General features: G+C 47.5%; 8 protein-coding genes across 8 annotated transcripts; 3 read left to right on the forward strand and 5 right to left on the reverse strand.

Annotated features, from left to right (window-relative positions):
• F5147DRAFT_785539 (uncharacterized protein) lies at window positions 1-1,045 on the forward strand (the record flags this gene model as incomplete). The annotated part of the gene is made up of 7 exons (XM_041442923.1): window positions 1-8; window positions 38-163; window positions 254-287; window positions 343-381; window positions 435-496; window positions 553-675; window positions 743-1,045. The coding sequence occupies 7 exons, from the start codon at window positions 1-3 to the stop codon at window positions 963-965; spliced, it is 615 nt and encodes a 204-aa protein (XP_041300004.1). The 3' UTR covers window positions 966-1,045.
• Window positions 1,046-6,019: 4,974 nt separating this feature from the next.
• F5147DRAFT_647089 (uncharacterized protein) lies at window positions 6,020-6,657 on the forward strand (the record flags this gene model as incomplete). The annotated part of the gene is made up of 3 exons (XM_041433178.1): window positions 6,020-6,172; window positions 6,334-6,406; window positions 6,458-6,657. 3 exons carry the CDS (start codon window positions 6,020-6,022, stop codon window positions 6,655-6,657), a joined length of 426 nt encoding a protein of 141 aa, XP_041300005.1.
• A 1,052-nt stretch (window positions 6,658-7,709) lies between these two features.
• On the reverse strand, window positions 7,710-8,132 carry F5147DRAFT_647090 (uncharacterized protein; the record flags this gene model as incomplete). Its single annotated transcript, XM_041433179.1, has 1 exon — window positions 7,710-8,132. One exon carries the CDS (start codon window positions 8,130-8,132, stop codon window positions 7,710-7,712), a length of 423 nt encoding a protein of 140 aa, XP_041300006.1.
• Window positions 8,133-10,555: 2,423 nt separating this feature from the next.
• Window positions 10,556-10,774, reverse strand: F5147DRAFT_563494 (uncharacterized protein; the record flags this gene model as incomplete). The annotated part of the gene is made up of 1 exon (XM_041430678.1): window positions 10,556-10,774. A coding segment is annotated over one exon (219 nt), but the record flags the coding sequence as incomplete, so codon positions are not given.
• Window positions 10,775-11,639: 865 nt separating this feature from the next.
• On the reverse strand, window positions 11,640-16,283 carry F5147DRAFT_662683 (uncharacterized protein). The gene is made up of 10 exons (XM_041434804.1): window positions 15,799-16,283; window positions 15,672-15,742; window positions 14,869-15,624; window positions 14,608-14,812; window positions 13,600-14,554; window positions 13,374-13,544; window positions 12,994-13,317; window positions 12,805-12,942; window positions 12,300-12,752; window positions 11,640-12,249 (listed from the first exon to the last, which is right to left on the reverse strand). The coding sequence occupies exons 1-10, from the start codon at window positions 16,192-16,194 to the stop codon at window positions 11,948-11,950; spliced, it is 3,771 nt and encodes a 1,256-aa protein (XP_041300008.1). The 5' UTR covers window positions 16,195-16,283; the 3' UTR covers window positions 11,640-11,947.
• Window positions 16,284-17,625: 1,342 nt separating this feature from the next.
• On the forward strand, window positions 17,626-20,243 carry F5147DRAFT_749643 (Sec1-like protein; the record flags this gene model as incomplete). The annotated part of the gene is made up of 9 exons (XM_041440142.1): window positions 17,626-17,747; window positions 17,805-18,061; window positions 18,112-18,325; window positions 18,380-18,596; window positions 18,654-18,821; window positions 18,871-19,165; window positions 19,215-19,389; window positions 19,442-19,753; window positions 19,806-20,243. Exons 1-9 carry the CDS (start codon window positions 17,724-17,726, stop codon window positions 20,241-20,243), a joined length of 2,100 nt encoding a protein of 699 aa, XP_041300009.1. The 5' UTR covers window positions 17,626-17,723.
• On the reverse strand, window positions 20,233-21,757 carry F5147DRAFT_662688 (Bax inhibitor family protein). The gene is made up of 7 exons (XM_041434805.1): window positions 21,431-21,757; window positions 21,174-21,369; window positions 21,021-21,121; window positions 20,844-20,971; window positions 20,626-20,796; window positions 20,472-20,576; window positions 20,233-20,418 (listed from the first exon to the last, which is right to left on the reverse strand). The coding sequence occupies exons 1-7, from the start codon at window positions 21,689-21,691 to the stop codon at window positions 20,370-20,372; spliced, it is 1,011 nt and encodes a 336-aa protein (XP_041300010.1). The 5' UTR covers window positions 21,692-21,757; the 3' UTR covers window positions 20,233-20,369.
• F5147DRAFT_662694 (WD40 repeat-like protein) lies at window positions 21,758-24,077 on the reverse strand. Its single transcript, XM_041434806.1, has 10 exons — window positions 23,954-24,077; window positions 23,528-23,899; window positions 23,329-23,480; window positions 23,229-23,278; window positions 22,938-23,172; window positions 22,764-22,890; window positions 22,599-22,713; window positions 22,330-22,548; window positions 22,111-22,276; window positions 21,758-22,059 (listed from the first exon to the last, which is right to left on the reverse strand). The coding sequence occupies exons 1-10, from the start codon at window positions 24,021-24,023 to the stop codon at window positions 21,898-21,900; spliced, it is 1,668 nt and encodes a 555-aa protein (XP_041300011.1). The 5' UTR covers window positions 24,024-24,077; the 3' UTR covers window positions 21,758-21,897.
• Between the last annotated feature and the right edge of the window lie 416 nt (window positions 24,078-24,493).

Here is a 24,493-nt window from a genome sequence, read left to right on the forward strand (position 1 = left end):
ATGTCATGGTACGTTGTTGTCTTTAGTGCTGCCATAGTCTGGTTCCGAACCTCGGTTCAAACCTGAACCTTTCCGAACTGGACGCATGGTCCGGTCCAAGGTTCGGCCAAGACTCAGAACTGAACCTTTCTGGAGGTTTGGGGTTCAGGCTGGTAGTGAATAGGTTCGAACCTGTTTGAACCTCTCAAATTTTGTCAGCTTCACACTTTTTTAAAAATATGTAAGTATTTACTACATGTCAATATATGCAAAGGCATGTGTCTGGAACCACAGGTTTGGGCCATCGGGTGAGATTGACGCGGTCCTTCGTGCCTGCCGCGGTCGTGATGCGCTGTGACACAGGATTGCACCATCACAAATTCATGTTCAAACACTAACTTAGTAAGTAAGATCTTATGCCACTATGAATTCCAAGATACAATGTTTGTTTTCAGATAGCACTCAAGTATTGTCTCATGCAGCATCAAGGGCGTCAATGCCTCGTCAGCAACCATTGGTCAGTAGGCAATCATCTTCGTCCTCTGACCTTCGTGTCTGATGCTTGTGCTTCAGGGTTATCGCAAATGATTCCGAGGTCTTCCCAGAACCACACAAGTTTAATCCTCAGCGTTGGATTGACGATGCAGGTCATATGCACGGTGATCTCAAGTCTTTCACTTTTGGTTTTGGCCATCGGTAAGTGGTATCGTTCATCTCTCAACCCATTCTCATTCCTTATTCAAACGTCCTCGGAATGAACCAGGAAGCAGTTGAACACCTACGACTCAAGGAAAAAGATTCAAGCGATGCTACCGAGCCCAGTCATGGATCAAGAAAATGGGGAGGTACAAATTTCTCAGCTTGACCATGGTGGATCCGATACTTACTTCTGTACTCAGCAAGAAAACGATGTTGAGATGGATGACTCTGATGAAGAACTCGGCCATATATCAATCAAAGCATCCAAGGTGCCTGTCTCTACCTAGTTACTAGGCGCCCAACCTACAATTGGATCCAAAGTCAGCGAGTGGTTCATCAACCGTTCGAAATACATCCCTCTTCGACTACTTCAGGTATGCGAGTTATAGTATTCAGCGCTTACTCTTCCAGGCGTGCAGAATCGAAGCACTCGAGTGCTACCAATCGTCCGTCTCCTCTCTCTCATTCTCATTCTCCTCCTTGTCTTCTTCCCTTCTCCTGCTCTCATCCATCGTCCGTATTCATCTGAGCCACATCAGCAGTTGCTGACATGTGCTGTGTTAGAGTTAGCGCATAGTAATGAAGGTACGAGCACAGGAGAGAAAGCTTAGTAATACGTACAAGAATGAATGATGTAGGGAACGACTAATAGCCGGTAATGTCCGAGACGGACATTATTTTGTCAGCAATAGCGCGGACCATAGACAAGTCCGCACTTACACATACACGGACCGGATACTTACAATTAGCATACCATAGTATATATACTGTAGTGATATTTAGAATAAAAGTCAGTCCAAATAATATTCATAACTCCTATTCTAAAGTCTACATACTTCTACAGGTTATGAGCCCTGACTCGACATTCATGGATACTACGCTCCCTGGAAACTCATCGCTGTACACCATCCCAAAACTTGCCGACAATGGCTCGAATTGGATCACCTATAAGGAAAGAGCGTTAACAGTGATTTGCGCATGAGGTTTGATGCGATATCTTGAAGGTCGGAAGAAAGAACCTACCTGATACTCGAAAGACACAGCCGGAGACTTTATCAAGCCAGATGGAAGCAAGGCAAGCGAGAAAGAGGTAGAGGAACTAGAGGAGAAGATAGATGAATACCTCCAGAAGGACTCACTTACCCGACAGCACATATTCAGTACCATATCGGACAGACTATTGCTGCAGGTCCAGAAGCTAGACTCGGCATCAGAGATATGGGAGGAGATCCGAGTACTACACGAAGGAAAGACGGAGCTTGTGCAAATAGATTTGCGACGACGGCTCCAGGATGCGAGATGCAAAGAGGGCGGAGATGTCAAAAGCCATTTTGATGAGCAGCTTAGACTTCGCGAATCCCTTGCCGGAATGGGAACTTCGATTGCTGACAAGGACTTTTCAGCAATCATCATGGGCTCGTTACCAGAGTCATACAGGCCCCTACTATCCTCTATCAACGCTGCATCCAGAATATCAAAAACACCACTCACGCCAAACGAATTAATCAATGTTGTATCCGAAGAATATGAACATCGACAGTTGTCGAACCGCAGGACCTCGAAGAAGGGAGGCAATGGTGCGTTCTCGGCCAGAGTTGGTGTGAAGAAGATTCGCGCAAACAGCGCAAACCCAGACATAACATGCTATAATTGTGACCGAAAAGGTCATTACAAATCAGACTGTTGGAGGCCGGGAGGCGGGAAGGAAGGACAAGGGCCGAAACAAGGAGGAAAAACACACAAGCAAGGTGCAAATACAGCGGCCGAAAGCGAGAGATCAAATGAATATGCTTTTGCTTCGTCAGACATGGTTGCAATAGCAAAGCAACTGAACGTACCTGTCGAGAAGCGTGGTGCTATCATTGATTCAGGAGCAACCTCCCATTTTTGCCCAGACTGCTCCAAATTCGTGACCTTTGCATCAATCGAAGCCCAAGATGTACACACCGCAGATGGATCTGTCATCAAAGCCATAGGACAAGGAGATGTTAGCATAGATCTGCCTCTGGGAGACAAGAAAACGAACATTACCCTCAAGAATGTTCTCTACACCCCCAATATGGCGTTCACCCTCATATCCACCAACAGAATCGCAGCGGCGGGGTTTTCAATCCTGTTCGAGGATATGCTCTGCAAAATAAAGTCACCTGCACCCGAACGAAGGATCATAGCTGCTATACCACAAATAGAAGGTCTCTATCATGTCACATCAGCAACACATAGCGCAAACGCAGCCAGAACGAGACATACCATTTTCGAAGCCCATCGCATCCTAGGACACGTCTCGCAGGAAGCGATACTCAAAGCTGTAAAGAAGGAAATGGTCAGAGGAATAGAGTTAGATCTAAACTCGAAACCGGAATATTGCGAGACCTGTGCACAAGCAAAGGCATCGCGTCAGCAGTTCCCAAAGGAAACAAAGAATCATGCAAAGACTTACGGAGAACTCGTGCATACGGACTTGTGGGGACCTGCGCAGACAGCAACAATCAGCGGATGCCTATATTACATCAGTTTCACTGATGACTATAGCTGGGAAACAAAGATAACGTTCTTGAAGAAGAAGAGTGACGCACTCACCGCGTTCAGACAGTACGAAGCTTACGTCAGCAGACAACGCGGAGCGCGCCTGCACAAAGTTCGATCCGATCACGGAGGAGAATATATGAGCAATGAATTCGATGAGTACTTGAAGAAACAAGGAATAACAAGAGAACTCACAGTACATGACTCTCCGCAGCAAAACGGCGTAGCCGAACACCTAAATCGAACATTGGTCGAACATGCACGGGCCATGTTACTGGCAAAAGAACTGCCGAAATTCCTATGGGCCAAAGCTATTAGTTACGCTACATGGCTAAAAAACCGCTTACCTTCAAAGGCCATTCCAGGACAAACATCGTTTGAATTAATGCATAAGTCTAAATCAAATTTAGCCGCAGCGCACGAATTTGGACAACGGATGTATGTACACGTACCAGATAACGGAAAGTTGGAAGCCAAAGCCGAAGAAGCCTTGTTTGTTGGTGTCAATGAAGAGAGCAAAGGATATCGGACGTATTGGCCGGGAAAGCGACGAGTTTCTATTGAGAGAAACGTTAGCTTTGTGCCGGTGAAAATCAACATAGACGACGACATACTGGACGAGGGGGAGTCTAGGCTAACACCTCCCGAAAACAGTAACATCCAGAATGTACTGGTACACACACAACTTCCAACAACGTCCCAAGTTCCCCAAACACCTAACCAACCTCCCAAAACGCCACCCCAGAGTATACAGAAACTCCCGGATCCCATAACGCCCAAAGCCACGAGAGTACGACCCCCTGCAGGATACTACAAAGTGTTAAACGAAGGAGAAAGAGCAACCGTAGCAATGGAAAACTCACCAGACGATACCCAACCGAACTCCTTTGCGTATATGGCCATGGCAGCCGCAGAGAAGGAACCGATGCTAAAGAGAAGCGTTAAACGGTCCAGACACAGAGGAATGGCAAAAAGCCATGGACTATGAAATCAGTCAGTTAGAGAAACTAGGAACATGGGAGATCATAGACCCACCTAGAGACGCGAACGTTACACCATGCCACTTCGTACTGGCAACCAAGAGAGGTCTGAACAGAGAGAAGATAAAACTCCAGGCATGTCTAGTAGCAAACAGTCAGCGACAGGAATACGGAATAGATTACCAAGAAACCTTCGCACCCACCTCCAATATGACGACCATACACACGGTCCTATCGATGGCTGCAAGAAACGATTGGGAGATGCACCAAGTGGATATAAAAAGTGCTTACCTCAATGCCACGCTAAAGGATGATGTGTATATGCGGGCACCGCCTGGATATTTGAAGAAAGGAGACGAGGGAAAGGTCTTGAAGCTGCTGAGAAGTTTGTATGGCCTAAAGCAAGCCGGGTTCAAATGGTCCGAGGAGCTAGAAGAATTTTTCCTCAAAGCCGGATATACACACTCGCAAGTCGATCGAGCAGTGTACTATTGAAGGGAGCAGGATGAGCACACCATCATAACGGTATCGGTTGACGACATGGCCGTAATGTCGAAGCATCTAGAACATATACAGAAGTTCAAAGATCAGTTGCGCCAAAAATTCGAGATAACAGATCTGGGAGAGCTTACCTGGTTACTGGGTCTCAAAATAGAGAGAGACCGAAGCGCGCGAACCATAATGCTATCGCAAGAAGCGTATGTCGACACCATTGTCGAACATTTTCGCCTCAAAGACGCAAAGCCAGCGCACATTCCTATGGAGACAGGAATACAGCTGACGAAAGAACAGTCAGACCATTCGCCAGGCACCAAATCTGAAATATCCGAACAACACATACCGTACCAGAGAGCGATTGGATCGCTAATGTACGCGGCAACTTGTACTAGGCCGGACATAGCACTAGCAGTGTCAGTACTGTCGCAATTCATGCGAGCACCGGCGAAGTCGCACTGGGAAGCAGCAAAGCGTGTAATCCGCTATCTGAAGGCAACAAAGAAGGCAAAGCTTACCTTGGGAGGAAAGGAAAAGGACCTAGAGGCATATGCGGACGCAGATTGGGCAAGCCAAGCCCACAGACACTCTATATCGGGATACCTAGTCCTGCTGCACGGATCGCCGATAGCTCAGAGCGCGAGGAAACAAACGATCATAGCGTTGTCGACAGCCGAAGCCGAATACATCGCGTTAACGTCTGCAACAAGAGAAGTGCTATACCTTCAGTCATTGCTGAAAGAGCTTTATAAAAGGAAAGACACACCTATCACCATCTATTCCGATAATCAAGGCGCTATTGCACTCGCCACGAACAACAAGTTCCACGCTCAAACGAAACACATCAACATACGCTATCATTTTATTTGGTCAGTAATCGAAAACAGTACAATTAGATTGGAGTACGTACCGACAGACGATAACCTCGCGGACGCTTTCACAAAAGCACTGCCAAAGCCGAGATTGGAGAAATTGAGAGACTGGGATGAAAGTAAGCTGTGCTCGAGGGGGAGTGTTAGAGTTAGCGCATAGTAATGAAGGTACGAGCACAGGAGAGAAAGCTTAGTAATACGTACAAGAATGAATGATGTAGGGAACGACTAATAGCCGGTAATGTCCGAGACGGACATTGTTTTGTCAGCAATAGCGCGGACCATAGACAAGTCCGTGCTTACACATACACGGACCGGATACTTACAATTAGCGTACCATAGTATATATACTGTAGTGATATTTAGAATAAAAGTCAGTCCAAATAATATTCATAACTCCTATTCTAAAGTCTACATACTTCTACATGCTGGGCATTTGCGCATGGGGTTTGTGGTGTTGGGAACAGCATGGTGGAGCTTGGACATCAATTACACACAATTCAGCATGTGGGCCGCAGCTTGCATGGGCCTAAGCCCCAGCTTTGGGCCGATTACACAAGTCGAACCTGGTTCGAACGTGAACTGGACCTCCTGAACACATTCGGTGATGTTTGGTCCAGGGTTCGACCAAATGGCTGAACCGAACCTTTGGTTCAGTTCGGCGTTTGGAAAATTTGCCCTAAGAACCGGACCGAACCGGACTTCGGCAGCACTAGTTGTCCTTACTCTAACTTGAAATCTCATATCCACCACAGAGCACAGCTTCCACTATTGGATCATAGACAACGTCAATAAGCTATTCAGAACACACTCAGGACCCGGGAGAGATGCACCTCAGTGGAGTTGTCATTACTGGTACGTGATATCTATCTCCGCTCGGCTTGTAATGATCATTTCCCTCAACAGATCTCACTCTTGGTCTCCGACAGATCCCCACTGACTTCCATGCAATTGTCAAGGCTGACAGCACTGAATACCAGACAATGTCACAGTCTACTGCAACATCAACAAGAGCCCCCGCTCTGCTAGACTCCCGACGCAGCGGCACGCCGCCAGAACTTAGAACAACAGCAGTCCAGACCGCTGGGACACCGCCCCTGGCCTAGAAGGCCTTGTACCTGATCCATGGAGGCTGTGCACCTCATGGACACCCTAGATCAGTGCATGTATACCTCATGCCGCTTCATGTAGATCCGGAGCGCACTTGGCGCCTCATGGTTGATCAGAGGTTAAGCCTCATGTATCTTATCTGTCCTCATGACTGTCCTCATGTACCGCTATCATTGATAGCATAGATCCACAGATATACTATTAGATACAGACTGAGCTTGAACCCTTGTACATAGCATGTATAAGTAGACAGATTATTGTACTGAGATCTTTACTTTAATCTACTTGGTTTTCCCTTGAAACCTGTTCAACTAAGCCTCTCAGCTTAGCTGTCTAGACCACACTCCTAAGTCGCTCACCGCGCCTTAGCCGTATCCGCTAGTCCTGTATCTCGACGAGCACCGTCTTACCAAGATAACCGGAGGAACCCTTGACATTCCGTCAAGTCGCCGAACACCCTCAGCCTCGGTGGGCTCATTCGAGCTGTCGCTGAGAAGACCTATCCAAGTCCGTAACAGACAAGCAATAAATCTGTAAACATGGACCAGACTGTTGTGGAATGGCACGAGCACATTCTCCTGTAAGTTGTCCTTAACTCTGTCTGTCCTGCAGGCATTTAAACTTGCTGGTGTTCCCACTTTGTTGCACATCCTTTCAGCAGTTTTGCTGATGACTGACCTTGATGTTGCTCACTTCTTTAGCATGTACAGACTCTCCTGCTAACATTCTCAAGTCGGCCATTGTTCTCAGCGCTTTATATAATCACACATATATCATAGACTGGTGACCAGCCCGTCTATGAGGCAAACTGTCAATAGACGGACTGGTAAAACTGGGTTTGAATTTGGATCAAGCGCGGATTCTCAGGAGAACGTGACCTCTAGCCAATAAAAGAACTAGGGTTTTTCAACAAGTATTGTAGAATACAAAATAAACAATATAATTTTCACTAATTGACGCGACACGTCCTCATATGTGCTGCAAAATCAATGGACCAGCAATCACTGATACAGGGATGCACACCTTCTAGAAGTCAAGAATCATTAATTCAAAAGATGGAATAATACAAAGGATGTAGTGTATCATACAGTACTGCTGTCCTTGATCCTGTTCTTTCGATAGCGCATTCCATCTGAGCAGCACAGCGGAGGATATGCTGTAAGATCAGTGCTTTCAGTGCAACCTTGTCTTGTATAGTAGTGCTGAGGTCCCACGTTGAGAGGAACTGCAGCATCACAGAATTGAGTGTCCCACAGAGAGCCTCCTTTACTGCGTCCATCTCATTGCTGACAGTGAGGGATATGTAAGCGACCGTGTGAGGATGAAACCACTCTAGCATATGGGCTCGACCCTGTGAGTCCGCAAACAAACGGTCAAACATTTGCTCTAGCTTTCCCGATACACGCTGTCCGTCACCAGAGTTCTCTTTCTCCACTTTAGAAGGGTTGTATATCCAGTCACGGTTGTACATGAAGTCAGGTTGTGATGGGTCGAGAATTCAAAGGATAAAGTCCAGGATCGACATGTGGCCTTCTCTGAGGATCTTGACAACAGATTTCACGTGTTCGTGAGGTGAGAGACGCGACGGAGTTGCTGCAGCAGCTGCAGGGAGACCTGTCGTAATGTCTACGAAACCAGAGTCAACAGATTGATTAAAGTTTTCATTGAGAACTGTCGAAGAGACTGGCATCCTTCAAGTAGCAGATTGAATACAGAAAGCAGAATAAATATACATGAAGTGATGGAATGAGTCTGATATGAATGTTAAAACATTATTGTGTCGAACGTTACAGCACGCACGTCGATCAAACTTAGCGATACTTGCAAAGGCCTTAGCAAAAGTTCACGTGGTTTTGCTATTCCAAAAAAGGTTTATACATCACATTATCCTGAGAATCCGCGCTTGATCCAAATTCAAACCCAGTTTTACCAGTCCATCTATTGATGGTTTGCCTCATAGACGGGCTGGTCACCAGTCTACATATATCATGCCAAACATACAAATGCCATGGAAATACATGCGCGATAAGTCATCAGTGCAAACAATATGAATGTCCCCTCCTTGTGTACGCCCACTGACATTTACCTATATGTCAGTGTTGACTCGAGAAGACACTGAGATCGGCCATTCAAGACCAACAGTGCAACACAATCAGGTCAACCAACAGGGGCCCAACCATCTCAAGCACAACCAATCCAAACACAGTCTAACTGGCGGAGCAGAAGACTTTGTGTATACAGGAGTGAGCTGCTGCAGATGGTTCTTTGGGCTCTGTCATCCTGCTTCAAGTACTGCTTCGCAAATGTCTAAGACTCTACACATGATACTGACATCCATGTCTTGCTCATCTGGTTCTTTTAGTATCTCACTGTTACAAATATGCTTAGATTGAATTTTAGATCATTTTGTTCTTGAAAGCCGTCGTTGAGCCCAAGCTGAGCCACAGCTTCGGCCTGGCTTGAGCTCACAGCTCAGCCTGAGCTTTTGCAAAGCCCAAGCCCCCCAAAGCCAGGCCTAAGCTGGGGCTTTCAGGCTGAGCTGGGCCCACACATCACTAAGCTTGACAAACTTGACCATTTTCACCTGATGACAAGTACCACAGTTGTGATAGTATTGATCTCCTGCCAGCCTCATATCCAATAAATAAATGGGAATTGAATCATTTCAAATGTGCTGTACCATGCCCAATGAATGAGTGATTCAGGCTGCACAGAGGTAGCAGTTAGACCAATCTAATAAGGTGAGAGGTTCGGAATACATCGCCAGCGGGCCAGGGCTGCTATAACCGCACAACGCTATTGAGAAAATGGTTGGTTCACCGAGATAAGAAGGGAGGGGACTTTACAGGGTTATGCAGCAACTATATACAGCAGCTTGTGAGTTCAACGGTTTCAACGTCATCAAAACGTGACGAGGCGTGACGTCGCAAGTGCCGTCATGCCCACGAAGTTTGGCAATTCTAAAAGGAACGGCTAAATTTGGGAACGATCGTTTCGTGTCTTTCGTCCCTGTATGATGTCAGGATCAGCAAGCGTGCTTCGCACTATGCAGAGACGTACTATGTACGGTAGAGGCCATAACATTTGTTACTTAGCTCATTTTTGGGGTTGGGGACGATACGTGTGAAGGAATCCAACACGTCAAATGCGCCTAATTCCGATTCGCAAGACGCCGAACGAATTGTTCCGGTGACAGACAGCCGTTATCACAATGTGGAGTAAATCAGATGCAATGAGGACAATTTCGAAGGCGAGTGATTTTTACTGCCGATTCTGCTCGTAATTTCCACTACATCGAAGTTGATATAGATCAATTCCGATATCAATTATACCTTTGTTGTGAGTGCTCAAATGAAAGCCTTGCTCACATTGACCCTATTTCATTCTGGGGAAGAGCCGAACCTGAGTAACTCGCAAACCGTTAGAACCTCTGGATTCGGTGTGCGGACATTGAACACATTAGTATTACACGAGGATCGTGTAAAACGAAACAGGTAAAAGGTGGTGTTTATAAACGTGTCCAATTGAGCTTACAGGGTTGCGTCGTCAGAATGGTGAAAATAAAATAACTAAAATCCATCAAAGTCTAGTAAAGAGGTCAGCTGTTATCAAGCTACAAGAAAACAGACGAACATATATATTACATGTTCACTTGATCCGAGGTGGAGCACGAAGAGCGAACTGAAGCCGACTGGTGGGCTCTGGTGTGTGATAATACAGAAGAATGCCGATGTACGGGGGATACGACGTCGCAGGGGAAGGTCATGGATACGGCACTGGTTGGGCTATCTTGGAAGTAGTGAGACGTGTTCAGTGTATGCTAAGCACAACAAGTTTGGAATACGAACCGCTACTGATCTCCACTGTGAGTAAGAAAAAGGGTATGGTGTCCTTTCAAGGACCATGGGGTCGCTGAGTGGTGGGTGAGTTGCGAGATTGTTTTCGTGCCTCTTCCTCCGTTCGAGCCAGTTTGCGCCTTGCTTTCTCTTCTGCAACTCTCCTGGACTCCGTCCACAGTTCGAGAGTATAGTCATGCAGAGTCTTGGAGTATGATATCAGTGGATCCTGTTGAACACTAGAGATTGAACTGCACATAGACATAGACACTGATGGCAGAATCAGGAAGAACAGGGAAGCGGGCGAGTGAGAAACTGAAAAACGGACACTACGAGCCTACGGATAGGGAAATATATACGTTGAAAGTCATGAGGGCGTTGCGAACCATTCGGATCAATTGGGCCGCCCCAACGCTCCACAACTGCTTGCACGCAATTGGTCACAGACCTTCAATGTCCCCGCGGTATTAGTGACACCTTGCAACCTCCATTTATTCTCTGTGTCGTTAAACTCACGTGGCAAGGCCAGGACACAATCACCTGCGACACTATCCCTTCAGGGCAACGGGGCTTAAAGAAAGGAAGATACTGTCTCAGATAAAGCATTTTTTGAATCTGTGATACCTGCAGTTACTCAACTTTAATAAGGAGGGTCACTTCGAAAAATTATGATCTCACACTATTTGTACCCCGGTTTTGCATCACGTCAGATGTTGGAGTACTTTACACATTGGTGCTCGTCTTATTTTTCCTGTGTTCCTATTTCACTTGATTCATTTCGCAACAGAACACGGGTCACTCATCTTTTAGTATACATAGCACCGTTGTACCTCCGCGGCCCACGAGTATCAAAACATTCAATTTCATTTTTTCTGTACTAGTGCAAGGGAATTCTAGTGATGTAAAGGAACTCACAAGATTTAATTGGTCGCTCAAACTTAAAATCCGGATCTCCCTGAACCGGCATAAACAGTTAAGCTGGTTGTGAAGTCAGGTTGGGTCAGCTGCTAAATCAGTCACTACCTCTGCAAGCGTAATCGCCGCTGCGATTACTCTCTAGATTCCCTACCACTGGGCCCGGTGCTGAGCGGATATCACCAGGCACCATAGGGGTTCTATCAATTGTCCGGAAATTGAAGCTTTGAAGGTTGATTCAGGGTTAAACGTTCAACAAGGCTCAAGGATGGTAGTGAAAAACCCTAGAAATACTTTAGAAACCCGCACACTTTTCAGCTGTGTAGGCGGTTTGAGCGAAAACTCCGAGCACCGTCGTACTCCTATCCCACGTCTGGAGAATAAAGTTCATGAAAGTCGCCTTGGATGTTGATATACGGTAGTGGAGTAAGTACGATCTATAAAGTAACATGAGTCCACCAATGCCACATCAAAAGGTTCGAGGATGGCGGAAATGTGAAACGGATGTTAGCCAAGAGAAAGCACGAGCAACGCGTCACGCGTGTGTTCGTGTGGATGTACTCCGTTTAGGCAGGATGACATCCCTAGCATGGACGTCAAGGGTAACGTGTATATCGTGATATTTCCGCAAGTCAATTGCCTCCATTTTGGCCACCCCGGCTGTATCGTTCGGAAGCCAGATGATCGGTGCTGGGGCAAGCAACTCAGGCGGATACATGATACTTGACATCTCTTCGGCATGGTCCCCAAAGGATAACGCAGGAAGGTGCGGAGGAGCATCAGGATGCGTCCTGGCAGCTCGCTCTGTAGCAATTAGATCATCCAGAGTTTCCGTTCCTATAAGACTATATCAGTACTTTGATGATGCTTCAAACAAATGTGCGTACGAAGTGGTAGAGGACCACGATGATTTGAAGCTGATGGCATAACTGCTAACGTGAGAGACATCATTTCGAGGACAGAAGCCATCGAGCCCCTTGGGCGGTTCCCTCTAGCGGTGATCATGCTGCGATTCTCGTCATCGGTATCAGTACGATTATCTGATTCCAACGCCCTGCGAAACAATCTAAGAGACTCTTGGGTGCTCTCAGGTAACGCTTGGAGGCTTGCAAGCCTCGTTTTGTGCATGGTGTACACTTCTACTATCCCCACCACAACGAGAGCTATGCCCACAAGTATTCCTCCCTCTATCCAGAGCCGCCGACTGAGCAAAATTAAACCGAGGAGTAGAGGCTGTAGCGCAAGGAGTGTACCCAATCGCTTCAGCAACCAAATCTGGAGAAGCCCCCCAGTCTCCGAAAGAGTTCGGGCATAAACATATCCAATGAGATATCTATGAGCTATGGAGCGGTCATTTCACTCTGCGGAATGGTAAGGCACAAAACGACGCACCAACAAGAGCCAAAAACAGAAGAATCACAATAGCCGGCCCGATCAAAGGGAAAATGAGACAAAATGCCGATGCAAAAACCATGGATAGTACACAAGCACTTGCAGCATAAGAAGCATCGTAAGTTGTCGGATATACAGCTAGTCAACGAGATAAATTTAATGCAATCGAAATCGGGTCAGGAGCCGTACCTCGGAAACGCTGTCTTGGGGTGACGGCGTCTTGTTCCGAATGAAGAACAGACCACAATCGGAGGGGTTGTAACAACATTAACCCAGGGAATAGGACAGCAACGTTGATAATGAGAACGAAAGCGAAAACGCTCATATAGACACAACCGGTTGCGACCGTTTTAGCAATGTCAACCCCATGACTAAATGCCTCTAACGCGAAAAGGAGAGCACCGGCAGTGATAGTAACTGCAGCAACCACGACTGTTATGGTGTAAAACACAAGTTTGACCGCGAGCATTCGAACTCCGGACACGGATACGACACCACTCCATCCAGCTGCCCCTACATCATACCCTGATGAGCATTGCACAGGGTGAGCATGCCGTGAATGTGCTTACGTTTTATGATCCTGAGTGCAATCACAGTGAAGAGCGCAACACCAATTGCGGGAGCAAGAGAAGTTGCTAATCCAGAGACAAGGTTCCCATGGTCTGAAAGGGGGCGAAAGAAAGGTAAATAATGCTCCACACTCGAAGCAGCGCTAAGGGCAAGTCCCACGACAGCCGTGACTATACAGAGTTCAACACCGATATTCCCTCACTATATAGGAAAAATGCGACTCACGGCCAGCGGCAAGGAGTATATTGACCACTGCCATAACCAACCAAAATGCTGCGGAATCCAGCAGCGTTGTTTCGTTCTGTAGGGTGTCCCAACGCACGTCTTCCTTTGCCCTACCCTCTATCAGCTCCACAGCATGCATGTGGCGTAAACCACGCCCGATGATGATCCAACCCTTGACTGGCGCGCCATCGGCGATATCTGCATAGGAATCTTGCTGAGCTTCGGCAATCTGCATGTTGATGAGCTTCAGCCGGGAACGCCACTGGTTTATTTCGGAATAGACAGCACCGAGATTATCGTAGTTAAGGTCAGAAGCAGGTCGAACAAACGGCTGTCTCGGCTGCAGGCGTAAATGAGGTGGTGGAACATCTTCAGCGGGAATATTGCCCTTTGGTCGAATCCTTAGTGGAAAGGTCTCCCGGCGGTCGGATGACGTATCAAGAGGTCTCTGAGGTTGCCTTCGGGGCGCAAGCTCTTCCTGTGGTCTGGGTGCTGGGTAAGTAGCAGGTCCCTCGCTCGACGGTTTGCCAAAATCAATCTCGTGCCTGAGGACGATCCAGTCGTCATCAAGAGATTGCCGAATGTCCGATGACGACTCCACAGTTAGATATTCAGTCCCTGTCCCAGTTCCACCACCACTTTCAAATGACCCTCTGCCATGGTTTGGCCCGTAGTACTTTGGGTCAGGAACTGAGATCGACGGCTCTCCGAGTTCCTCCGTTTTTACATGGCTTCCTGATGGCATGGCATTGTAAGATACCGAACCTCTGTCGCTCTGTTGTTTGAATGAATCTGTCAGACTAATCGGCGTGTTGATGCTGTCGGAAAGTCTCCCCCCATTGACATTTTTCAGGCCACGTAATTTGTAGTACTGTGATGGGGCCACAAACGAGGTAGGGGCGAAAGACGAGTTAGCCTGCGCCGGGTTGTGTCTGCGATGGCGTGGACGGTTTCTCTGGAAACAATCGTTAGCCCAGGAGATATGGAATTGTACATTGAGGTCATCACCGATCCAACTAAAGCACGAGGCCTGCCTATGTGAGGTTTGGATGGCGTTCTTTCAGATACACTAGCAGCGAGAATTTCAAGATCAGCAATCGAGGGGTCGGGCGTTGAAATTTTGAAAGATGATATGTATCTTGTTTCTGCAACTTCGAGATTCTCCAAAATTTCGTCTCGTTCTCTGATGAGAAATGCCAAATTATGTGTGTCACTGCAAAATGTTGCTATATCAGCACCCATGAATATTTATCTTAAACGCCTTCTTACCATACAGTGAACAGGCTTTGGACGTCAACCTCGAATACTGAATCCTGAGAGTTCTGATAGTAAGACTGAGTTTGGCGTGAGTGCTGCAACGGTCGGTTGTTGGACCGAGAAGAGCCTCCCAAGGAAGAACTGAGTCCAATTTTGACAAAATGATCCTTAATACGCTTCTCTCCCCATCCTGCAAAACCGGAGGCTTTCCTGGAGCTCAGCCAACCCATTTCCTTCCCTTCGCATCGTACTTCTAACCAGCGCCGGCGGAATGTAACAAGGTTGTTAATTTCTTTCAGTATTTTATATAGCGCCGGTAGCGTAACCGCAAATACCGCCAGAACGGCAAGAACAACGATGCGCAGTCGAGCGTTTGAAACTTGTTTATCGCCGTCAGGCACGTTTAGTACTGAGTATGTAGAGGCTGAGTCGGCTTCTAGTAGCTGCAGGAGACGTAGCAAGCTGAGGTCCTGAATTGTGGAGTAAACTCCGGCAAAATCAGGGTCACCTGACAAGTGCGCAAGGCATGGCGTAGACACGAGGTATATCGGCAAGGCGCCGACAAGGCCCACTAAACTCCAGCCAAGCACGACTATGAGACATGTCCACAGAGTTCGTTGGCTCAATTCCTCGTCGGATGGAAATAGGCGAGCGCGTACTGGAACTGACCTTCCAGTATCGGGGACATCTGGAGGTATAGGTGGAACAAGCGGTACAGAGGGAAAGAGGAACGCGCCGAGATTCGAGCTTAACCGATGGGGTCGCAGCCTGCAGATGAGTTAGTATATACTGTTGCATAGATACCAGCGTCCTACTCTTGTTGCACGAACCACTCTCTGAGCGCATATATTTGTCGGTAACGTGGGCGTAGTACAGCAAACAGCAGCTGCCAGACCAATTGAGTCTATAGGCACAACAGAGGATTACCAGGTGACGACTTACCCAAACGGCAAGGCCGACACTCGTTGGAAGCACCACAGTCGCGATTACTCCGACCGAAGTTGAATCTAGGCCATCTCCGATGCATATAGGCTGAATCTGGGCAGCACTTCGATACGAAAAGACATGAGATGAAGAGTCGGATCCCGAAACATCAGCAGTTGAATATGGCACAAATATTGAGGTTAATTGGGCTACAGTGGGGTATGGGCTTGAAGAAAACATTGAATCACCAGGGTTTGGTGGTACAGACAGCAAATTCAATATGGGTGGTAGTTCAGCAGAAGGAGTGAGTGAATGGGTAGTTCCAGAGGCAGTTTCGGACCACCCTTGGCTTTGACCATCCGCTTGAAGTCGTCTAGGTCGTAGCGCCAAACCGGCGTCTGCGTGAAAAGTCATAAGAGCCCTTGGCTGGGCGGGTATAGAACAAGTAAGTAATGAATGAGTAACTCAGTGGAGATTGACAATTTCGTTTCGGTGACCGCGGGTGTAAGAAGGTTCAAAATTTCTGAATGATGAACCGACCAACACCATATTCGGTTAATAGTAACCGAGCAGAAGTCTGCCTCCTGTTTCATGCTCAACCTTGTTCATTCCTCTCAGTCTAAGAACGTTGCTACAAGGACTTAAAATAGAATGCCTCGGGTGTCGCGGCATCCTGCGCACGGACTCCGACTCCTACCAGGACCTTACTTACGGTTGACCTGCGGTGTGCAATATTGAGACTACTTTACTACATGTGCTCCTTCAGACATGATACTGTAGTTTCCAGGACAATCAATTAATAAAAGTACAAATGCACCAGATAAGTTATGAATAGAAACACAGACCAGTCTTAGCGAGAACAAAAACGTCGCATGGTCATGTGAACGTCAGCCTTTTGGCGTACCCTTGATTGCGACATACACAAATCATGAAATGAGAAGATGAGTACATATAGCTGCGTTTTATCATCAAATGACATGTTTCCTGGACATATACTAGAACTTACTCGTGAACACGAACGGGTGCTTAGTGCGATGCATAAGACTTGTCATGCATGGTCATAGCGCATCTCGATGAACGAACATCCCCTGCCCGTCATCAAGGACTACAAAGACTTTATGACCTCCGACCCATGGAGCGGATTCTCTTTCAACTAGACTTGTCAATTCGTGTTTCGAATGGCTCCGTTTCTTCTTTTGTCTGCGTTTGAGCGACCAGGACTTAAACGCAGGCCGTGAAGAAGCAACGGCATGTTCCTTGTAATGGTGATTCCGCGGCCTGCTCTGTGATCCACCCATGGTATAAAGGATGTGACTAGCTGTTGAACAGTAGATCATGAGCATCAAATACCTCATATCCGAACTTAAATCTTACAGATTGCTTTGAAGGTACGTGAAAGCAGGAAGGCTAAGTCACTGGTGGGATCAACGAAAGACGGTGTATATAGATGCCACTGCACTCAGGGTTTTAAGACCTCAACAACTTGAAATTCCCCCTCGCAACTGCGGTGCCGGCGTGAGATGCGTGATGCGCGGCGGTGCTTGGGAGGTTCGGCCAACATTGGGCCAGTACATCAATCAATGTGGCATGGCAGTATCAGATCATGATGGGGGTCAGGTCAGGGCTGCAAAGTAAATTTATCTCAAGTCAAAAGCTGTGCATGGCAATGGGGCGAGCGAAATCACCATTTAAATTTTAGCGCGAGTATTTCCGAACAGCGAATCCTGTTTGGTGGTATCAGTAGTTATACACCTAGTCGAGAAACTCCTTACTGATACAGAACGCGAATCAAATTTAGCTTTGAGCGATCAGAGGGAAGTTGAACAATGAAATGTTTCCATGGATTGCCTTTCTGGTCACCTAACATAACATCCACGTGGCGGCGTGTTGAAAGCCACACTAAGTACTGGTCTTTCGCGTAGAATCAAGCAGGGCACATTCAAATGGCAAGTACTGCTCTGAAGCATGTAAGTTCTCAAAGAACAGTCTTTTGTGTTGCTGGTACTGACAGGTCGGCGGCCCAGGCAACCGCGCCAACAACATTGCAGCAAGCACAAACGGCTGCATTGCTCGCGCTGCTTAATCTGAACGCTCCGTCCGATCCGAGTCCCGTTCAACGACCGGGAACACCGTCAGGAAAAGCTTCGACTGGGCCCAAGGTTCCAGCAGTCACTGGACCTCCCGTATGGAAGGTCTTGGTACTAGACCAACAAACGAAAGACGTGTTGGCAACTGTTCTTCGAGTACAAGATCTTCGTGACGTCGGCGTCACGCTCCATGTGTAAGTACCAATCATTTTTGTGATATTGCTCGCATCTAAGTTCTGCATAGACAATTACATTCTTTACGCCCTCCACTACCAGACGTTCCGGCCATTTATTTTGTTGCCCCCACGCTCGACAACGTGAAACGGATAGCTGAAGACCTCGACAAATGCTTGTATGAGTCCTTTCACCTCAACTTTGTAGAACCCCTCCCCCGTGCCTTGCTAGAAGAGCTGGCAGCCTCTGTCGCGAGCGCCGGAACAGGTGATTTGGTTGAACAGGCGAGTATTCAACGCATGTCATTCTGTTTTCAGTGTGTTGATGTATGTTTCCAGGTTCTCGATCAATATCTATCATTCATTGCACCCTCTCCCTCGCTATTCTCATTGTTATCACCGCTTCCTTCTACTATGCCATCTAGTCAAGCAGGGCCGTCCAATGCACCTGTAACATCTTACACACTCCTGAACTCCCCATCATCCACCGAACAACAGATAGAAGGGGAGATTGAACGCATATCCGATGGTCTCTTCAGTGCTGTTGTTACAACGGGTGAGTGCGGTATATTGATGTATCGTCGATGGGTAACTTGAATATCGCATGGATAAGGCCATGTTCCAATCATCCGCGCACCCAAAGGCAATGCTGCGGAGATGATAGCAAAAAAGCTTGATATCAAAATACGAGATGCGATTCTTTCGGCCTCCCGAACTCATGGGGCTACGTCATCATTATTCGCGCAAGATGCATCTGGCTTGTCGAATCTGCAACGACCACGTGTGTTCGTTCTATTCTTCGTGGTGTGAAACTACTGACACCGTTCCAGTGCTGCTGATTCTTGACAGAAATATTGATCTCGTTTCGATGATCTGCCATGGATGGACGTACCAAGCCCTAGTGTCTGATTGTCTAGAGATCAAGCTCAATCGCGTAGTTGTTACTCAACCACAGAAGCGCTCATATGATCTCGATTCTAAGGACTTCTTCTGGGCAAAGAATGCACCAAATCCATTCCCTCAAGTCGCTGAAGAGATCGACATGGAATTGAACAAATACAAGCAAGATGCTGCCGAAATCACGCGATCTACGGGTGTCAGTGATGTTAATGACATCTCGCAAATGTACGTGTTCTTCAAGCTTCGCCATCGTGTTTATTGAGATGAATTGTAGTGATGTATCTTCCAATGCCGCACACTTGAAAACTGCGATCACACAGCTACCAGAACTGACTGCGCGGAAGGCCGTTCTCGACACCCATATGAACATAGCCACCGCATTGCTGGAGCAGATCAAGAAGCGTGCGCTTGATGAACTTTTCAGCACCGAAGAAGCCATCAGCAAACAGGTGCGGCCTCATCCAGCTAGCTCGGTATTCCTCGATATTAATTGATATCTAGACCGTTGCTTCAGTTTTGGAGATGCTCCGCTCTCCTCGTTCAAGCGGCACCTTGACACCGGAGGATAAACTGCGCCTAGTTCTTGTCTTCTACTTGTCTTCGCCGGATAATGCGATCTCGAAGGACGACATTATCGAGTTGGAAAAGGAGTTAAAGAATGCAGGAGCTGATACCGAATCATTTGAATATGTCAGACGCACAAGGGAGATCTCGCGGATGACAGTGGCTACTGCTGTTGGAGGAACCTCGACGCCCGTACTCGGTGCAGGCCAAGGAGAACTCTTCAGAGGCTTCACAGCATTCGGAAATAGAGTCAGTATTATCCTTGGTTCTCCAGACAGATTGTAACATTTTTATTATCTAGCTCACTGACCGACTCAAAGAAGGAGGTCTCGACAATCTTATCTCAGGTGTCAAGAACTTTCTACCGGCGAATAAATTGCTCCCTGTTACCCGAATTACTGAGGCGATCATGGACTCGTCTGCAGCTTCGAACCAGTCGCTGCAAGAAACAGATGATTACATTTTCCTTGACCCCCGAGCCTCTCGACACACTGGCCTCGGTCTTTCAGGAGGTACAGGTGGTCCAGGAGGCGGCGCGTCTGGAACAGGTAGAGCGAAGCGGATGGCATTTGCAGAGGGCATGGTATTTATTGTTGGAGGAGCAGGTTATGTTGAGTATGGAAACTTGGAGGAATGGGCTGCGAAGACTGGAAAACGCGTCACCTATGGCGGCACAGAGATCATTGATCCAGGTGCATTCGTCAGTATTCTTCAGGATCTTGGGAGATCTACTGCATGATACAAAATCGTATTCCCCTAGCTAATAATACATTGGACTTTGAGATAGATTATAAATGTGGTGATACCAGGCATAAATGCTAAGCGGTGAACCATATCAATCGGGGACCAATTACCCGCCAGTCAATTACTTTCGGTTGTTTTGGCGCATAGCCAGGATTTGAGCAAGGCGGATACTGAGGAAAAAACTTGAGGCAGATGCCACGACGCAAAATTTGAAATCACTTACAAGATATTGATCATATCGAGCTCAAGGGCAACAGATTCCTTTATGGGATCCCTGGGAACGACACCCATCTCCGCCATACGTGCGTGCTGTAAAATCTTTTGGGTGCTGGGGAAAATAAGTTAATGACCGGATATGAAATGAATCAGAGGCATACTCATAGAGTACGAGCCCACCAAAGACGGCAAGACCTCCGTAAAGGGAGAGGGTTTCCGCAACAGCGAGGCCACGCATACCCAATGGGAGGGCAAGTGGAGCGAGTGAACTCAGAGCGACGACTGTGACACCAGCCAACAGTGGTCCACCCATGTACAGATATTTGTCATTCCTAAGTGCTATTTAATTTCAGTTACTCACAACAAGTACGAAACTTACTTGGCTGTGGCGCCAACGAATGAAAGAGAACCAACCACACCACACGTGTAGAGGGCTGCGCGAGATAAAATAGCAGGGCTCAGGAAGAAGAGCGGGCTTAGGGTTGCAGCTTGACACGCATTAAATGCCTGTATCACAATCAGCTCAGATGCTAGAAGCCGGTGTGATCAAATATACCAGCCAAAAAACGTGCTTCTGGAAGGTCTGCTCCGGTGGCGTGTAGAAGACACCCATCATGGATCCGATGCTACCCGCAAGACTGACACCGAGTACCACCCCTGCAAATAGAGCTTCAGAATTGTTCCATGCTACTCCCATCTTCAAGCTCACAAGGGTTCGCGGACATGATTCTGAAGGCGACACCGGACCTAAACAAGCTCCGGGCGGCAACTGCAGTCAATGTCAGGCCAGCCCCTGTGTACATGAAACTTTCATGTAAGTAGGATTGTTCAGCTGGGCTCAATCTATCGCGTGTGTCTCTGTTCAAGAAGCCTTCTGCTAGGATGACGGTGCCCGCAACAACAGCCTAATGAGCCGAAGCGTATCTGAGTCAGAGAGAGGAACATCATGATTTCAGGCCATATTACCGCTGTGATTCCGAAACGCTTCCAAGCATCTTGGGATGAAGAGGCTGTCACAGTTTGCGCATCCGTTGTGACAGAACGCGAGAACCGGGAGAGCAGAGTGGGTGACAAGACGGTCGGGCGGTTTTGCAACACACTCCGTATGTTCGCATTATTTGATTGTGTGCGCATCGAGAAGGGCTGCACATGAGGCCGTACGATTGCCTTTGCCACATTACTACGCAGAGAAGAGCGTAAAGTCGACGACAGACCAAGATACAACATTATAACGAAAACGAGACGAGGGGAACGCTAAAGAGACCATGCAAATACTGACACCGAATTATAACGGAACACTTGCCGACGGCGTGCGAACTACGTCACCGTGGTGGCACCAATCAGGAACAGAGCAAACTGATTAGCAACAGCGGTACATAGCGCAATAATAATAATATAATGCAGTCCAGGTAGGTAGGAAAGGCCATCGATGATCAAGAACTCTGAAGCGCCGGCACCTTGCCAGGATCAACAATAGCCACCATCTGACGTTCCAGAGCCAACGCAATCAAACTGGTATTCCCCCAACTCTGCCAGTCAATCTCGAATATGCCAGACTTCTCGCCAGTATACCATGACCATTTCTTCTCCTTCGACTGAATGGCTCGGTTTCAGCAAATGAAATTTGGGAGAGAGAAACGACTTGCCTTGACTTCGTATACAATCAACGAACCATCACCTCCGCCAGTGACGAGGTGACGCCCGTCTGGGCTGAAGGTAACGGCGTAGACATGTTTGGTGTGGTCCGCAAAGACCTTAGTACAAGCTCCAGTGACGGTATCCCACAGTCGGGCAGTGGCATCAAACGAAGCTCTAGTATATACGTTATAAAGCGAATATTCATCAAGGCCACAGCCTAAACCTACGTTGCAACCAGTTCAGGCTCACCAGGTCCAGTGACAGGACACCACTCTATGGAGGTGAGACATTGTTGGTGGCCACTGAGTATTACAGGCGCTGGTAGAGCTTTCTCGGAATGTACGTTTTCGATGTTCCATATACGTGCGGTGCCATCGTCCGCACATGATGCTAGCCGTGTTCGAGAAGGATTGCACTTGACAGAGTTGATCTCTCCTGCATGGCCCCTTAAAGAACATCAAGTTTTTCAACGTGTTTTATGTGCATGAAAACTTACTCGAGAGTATGCAATGGCCCAGTAGCTGTCAAGGATAGGATGTGAACGACTTTGTCTGCACCGCAACTTGCGAAAGTTGAATCGTCCAGCCACTCTACATCCAAGCAGCAAGCATCTTTCCCTCGAGTTCAACAGGACATTAACTGCCGTAGTCCAATGACATACCTCCGTGATTACGATACTGTCGATGTATTCTTTTTTGCTTGACATCCCAGACACATGAGGTGCAGTCTAAACTAGCTGTGGCGATCCATTGGCCAGAAGGTGAAAATTGCGCAGCGAATATGGGACCCTACCGAACATGTATAAGAAGAAAGAAGGATTTACGTTCTATCATACCTTATGGTGACTATCCTTGAAATATGTTTCCCCACTCGCTGTACAAATTCTGAGGATGGAATCATAGGAGCCGATAGCTACGAGTGAGCCATCATGATTCCAGTTTAATGCTGTCAAATCAGCCTGTGAATCTAAAGTCAAGTCTGGTAGAGTTAGGGTGGGTTGTATGGGGGCTGTGTGATCATTATTTGGTCCACTGGGCACGGCCCAATAATTCACAACAGCATCACGCGACCTGGGTAGTAAGAGGTAAATTGCACAAACAGAAAATCAACACCATAAGAAGCACACCCAGAGACTAGCTGGCCTTTTGTAGCAGGATTCCACGCGACAACGAAAACCTAAGAGAAGATCGTGAACAGGGCGTCGAGAGTAATGTATTGATGCACACTTCAGTCTTATGAGCCAGTAAGAACCGGACAGCACCAGGACGTGCTCCAACAACACTAGGTTTGTGTTTGAGCTTCTTAGTGGGAGGTTCTTGTAAGGCTTGCGGTGGGTCTGACTTAGCATCCTTCGGTTTTGGCTTTGGCGTGGGTGCACCTGTGATAATTGAGGACAGAGTGGAATTAACAACGGAATGAACGCACCGTCGACGTTCATTTGCGCATCTTTCTCGTCCTGCTCCTTCCTTGCTCTCTTCTCAGCGCGGGCATCTTCAGAAGGAGTCGTCGCCTTCCTTTTGCCGGCAGTATCACCATTTACTTTGGCAGCACTGGGCTCGCGAATATTGCTTGTGGAAGAATGAGGCTGGAGCGAACAAGCGTGAGGGTCTAAGAGTGAAAATGGAACTGAACAATTTGTAGACAACTCGTCTCCCTTCCAATGGGCCTCGACCTCGGAATAAAGGAGCGCTTTGCTGAGAAGTTCGATAAGTTCACCGCGTGGAATATGCTTCTTGATGTGAGGTGACTGGTCGAGACGACCTTCCATTCGTATGGCAAAAGCAGAATGCTGGAAGCCTGGGCCAACAAGTCAGATGACACAGATAGCAAGAAGAATTGTCGGAACGGCACCAGAATCTAAAAAATAAGCATGTATGAGGCAATTGACCTGATCCGCTGTGATGAGAAGGGGCGCCGGCATGGCTGCTGCTCTCAGTGATATGTATGCGTTGAATCAAGCTAGCTTAGCAAGGTCAAGCAATTATGTGGCGGAGTTGCAAATCATAAAGAGACAAAGTCCCTTCTAGTTTTCCACTCAAATTCAATGCTTGAAGCTTGAACTTTCGAACTTATTTTTGTGTATTTCATGGTAAACCGAATGTGCTTTCTGTAGCCCTCGGGAAATGATATGCGGCAGCCTGCTGGGTCTAATGTTGCATTGCGGTAACTCCTCGTAGGGAGGTAGACACTTATTATGATCCGTCACTGTCTAGTACAAACCTTTCCGCGGAGGCAGATATCATGCTTTAGCTTTAGGCCTTAAGGTCAAGACCCCGCGTCACGGTGCATTCAGTCCGACGGGCAATCTGACTCGGTCCGTGGAGAGGTATTCACGTGGCTTGAGTCTATACGGCAGAGATAACCATTGGATAACCGCACTTACTAAGTTGC

The sequence above is a fragment of the Suillus discolor genome (genome assembly GCF_016758755.1).
Source record: "Suillus discolor strain FC423 chromosome Unknown F5147scaffold_1, whole genome shotgun sequence".
Taxonomy (NCBI): Eukaryota; Fungi; Basidiomycota; class Agaricomycetes; order Boletales; family Suillaceae; genus Suillus; species Suillus discolor.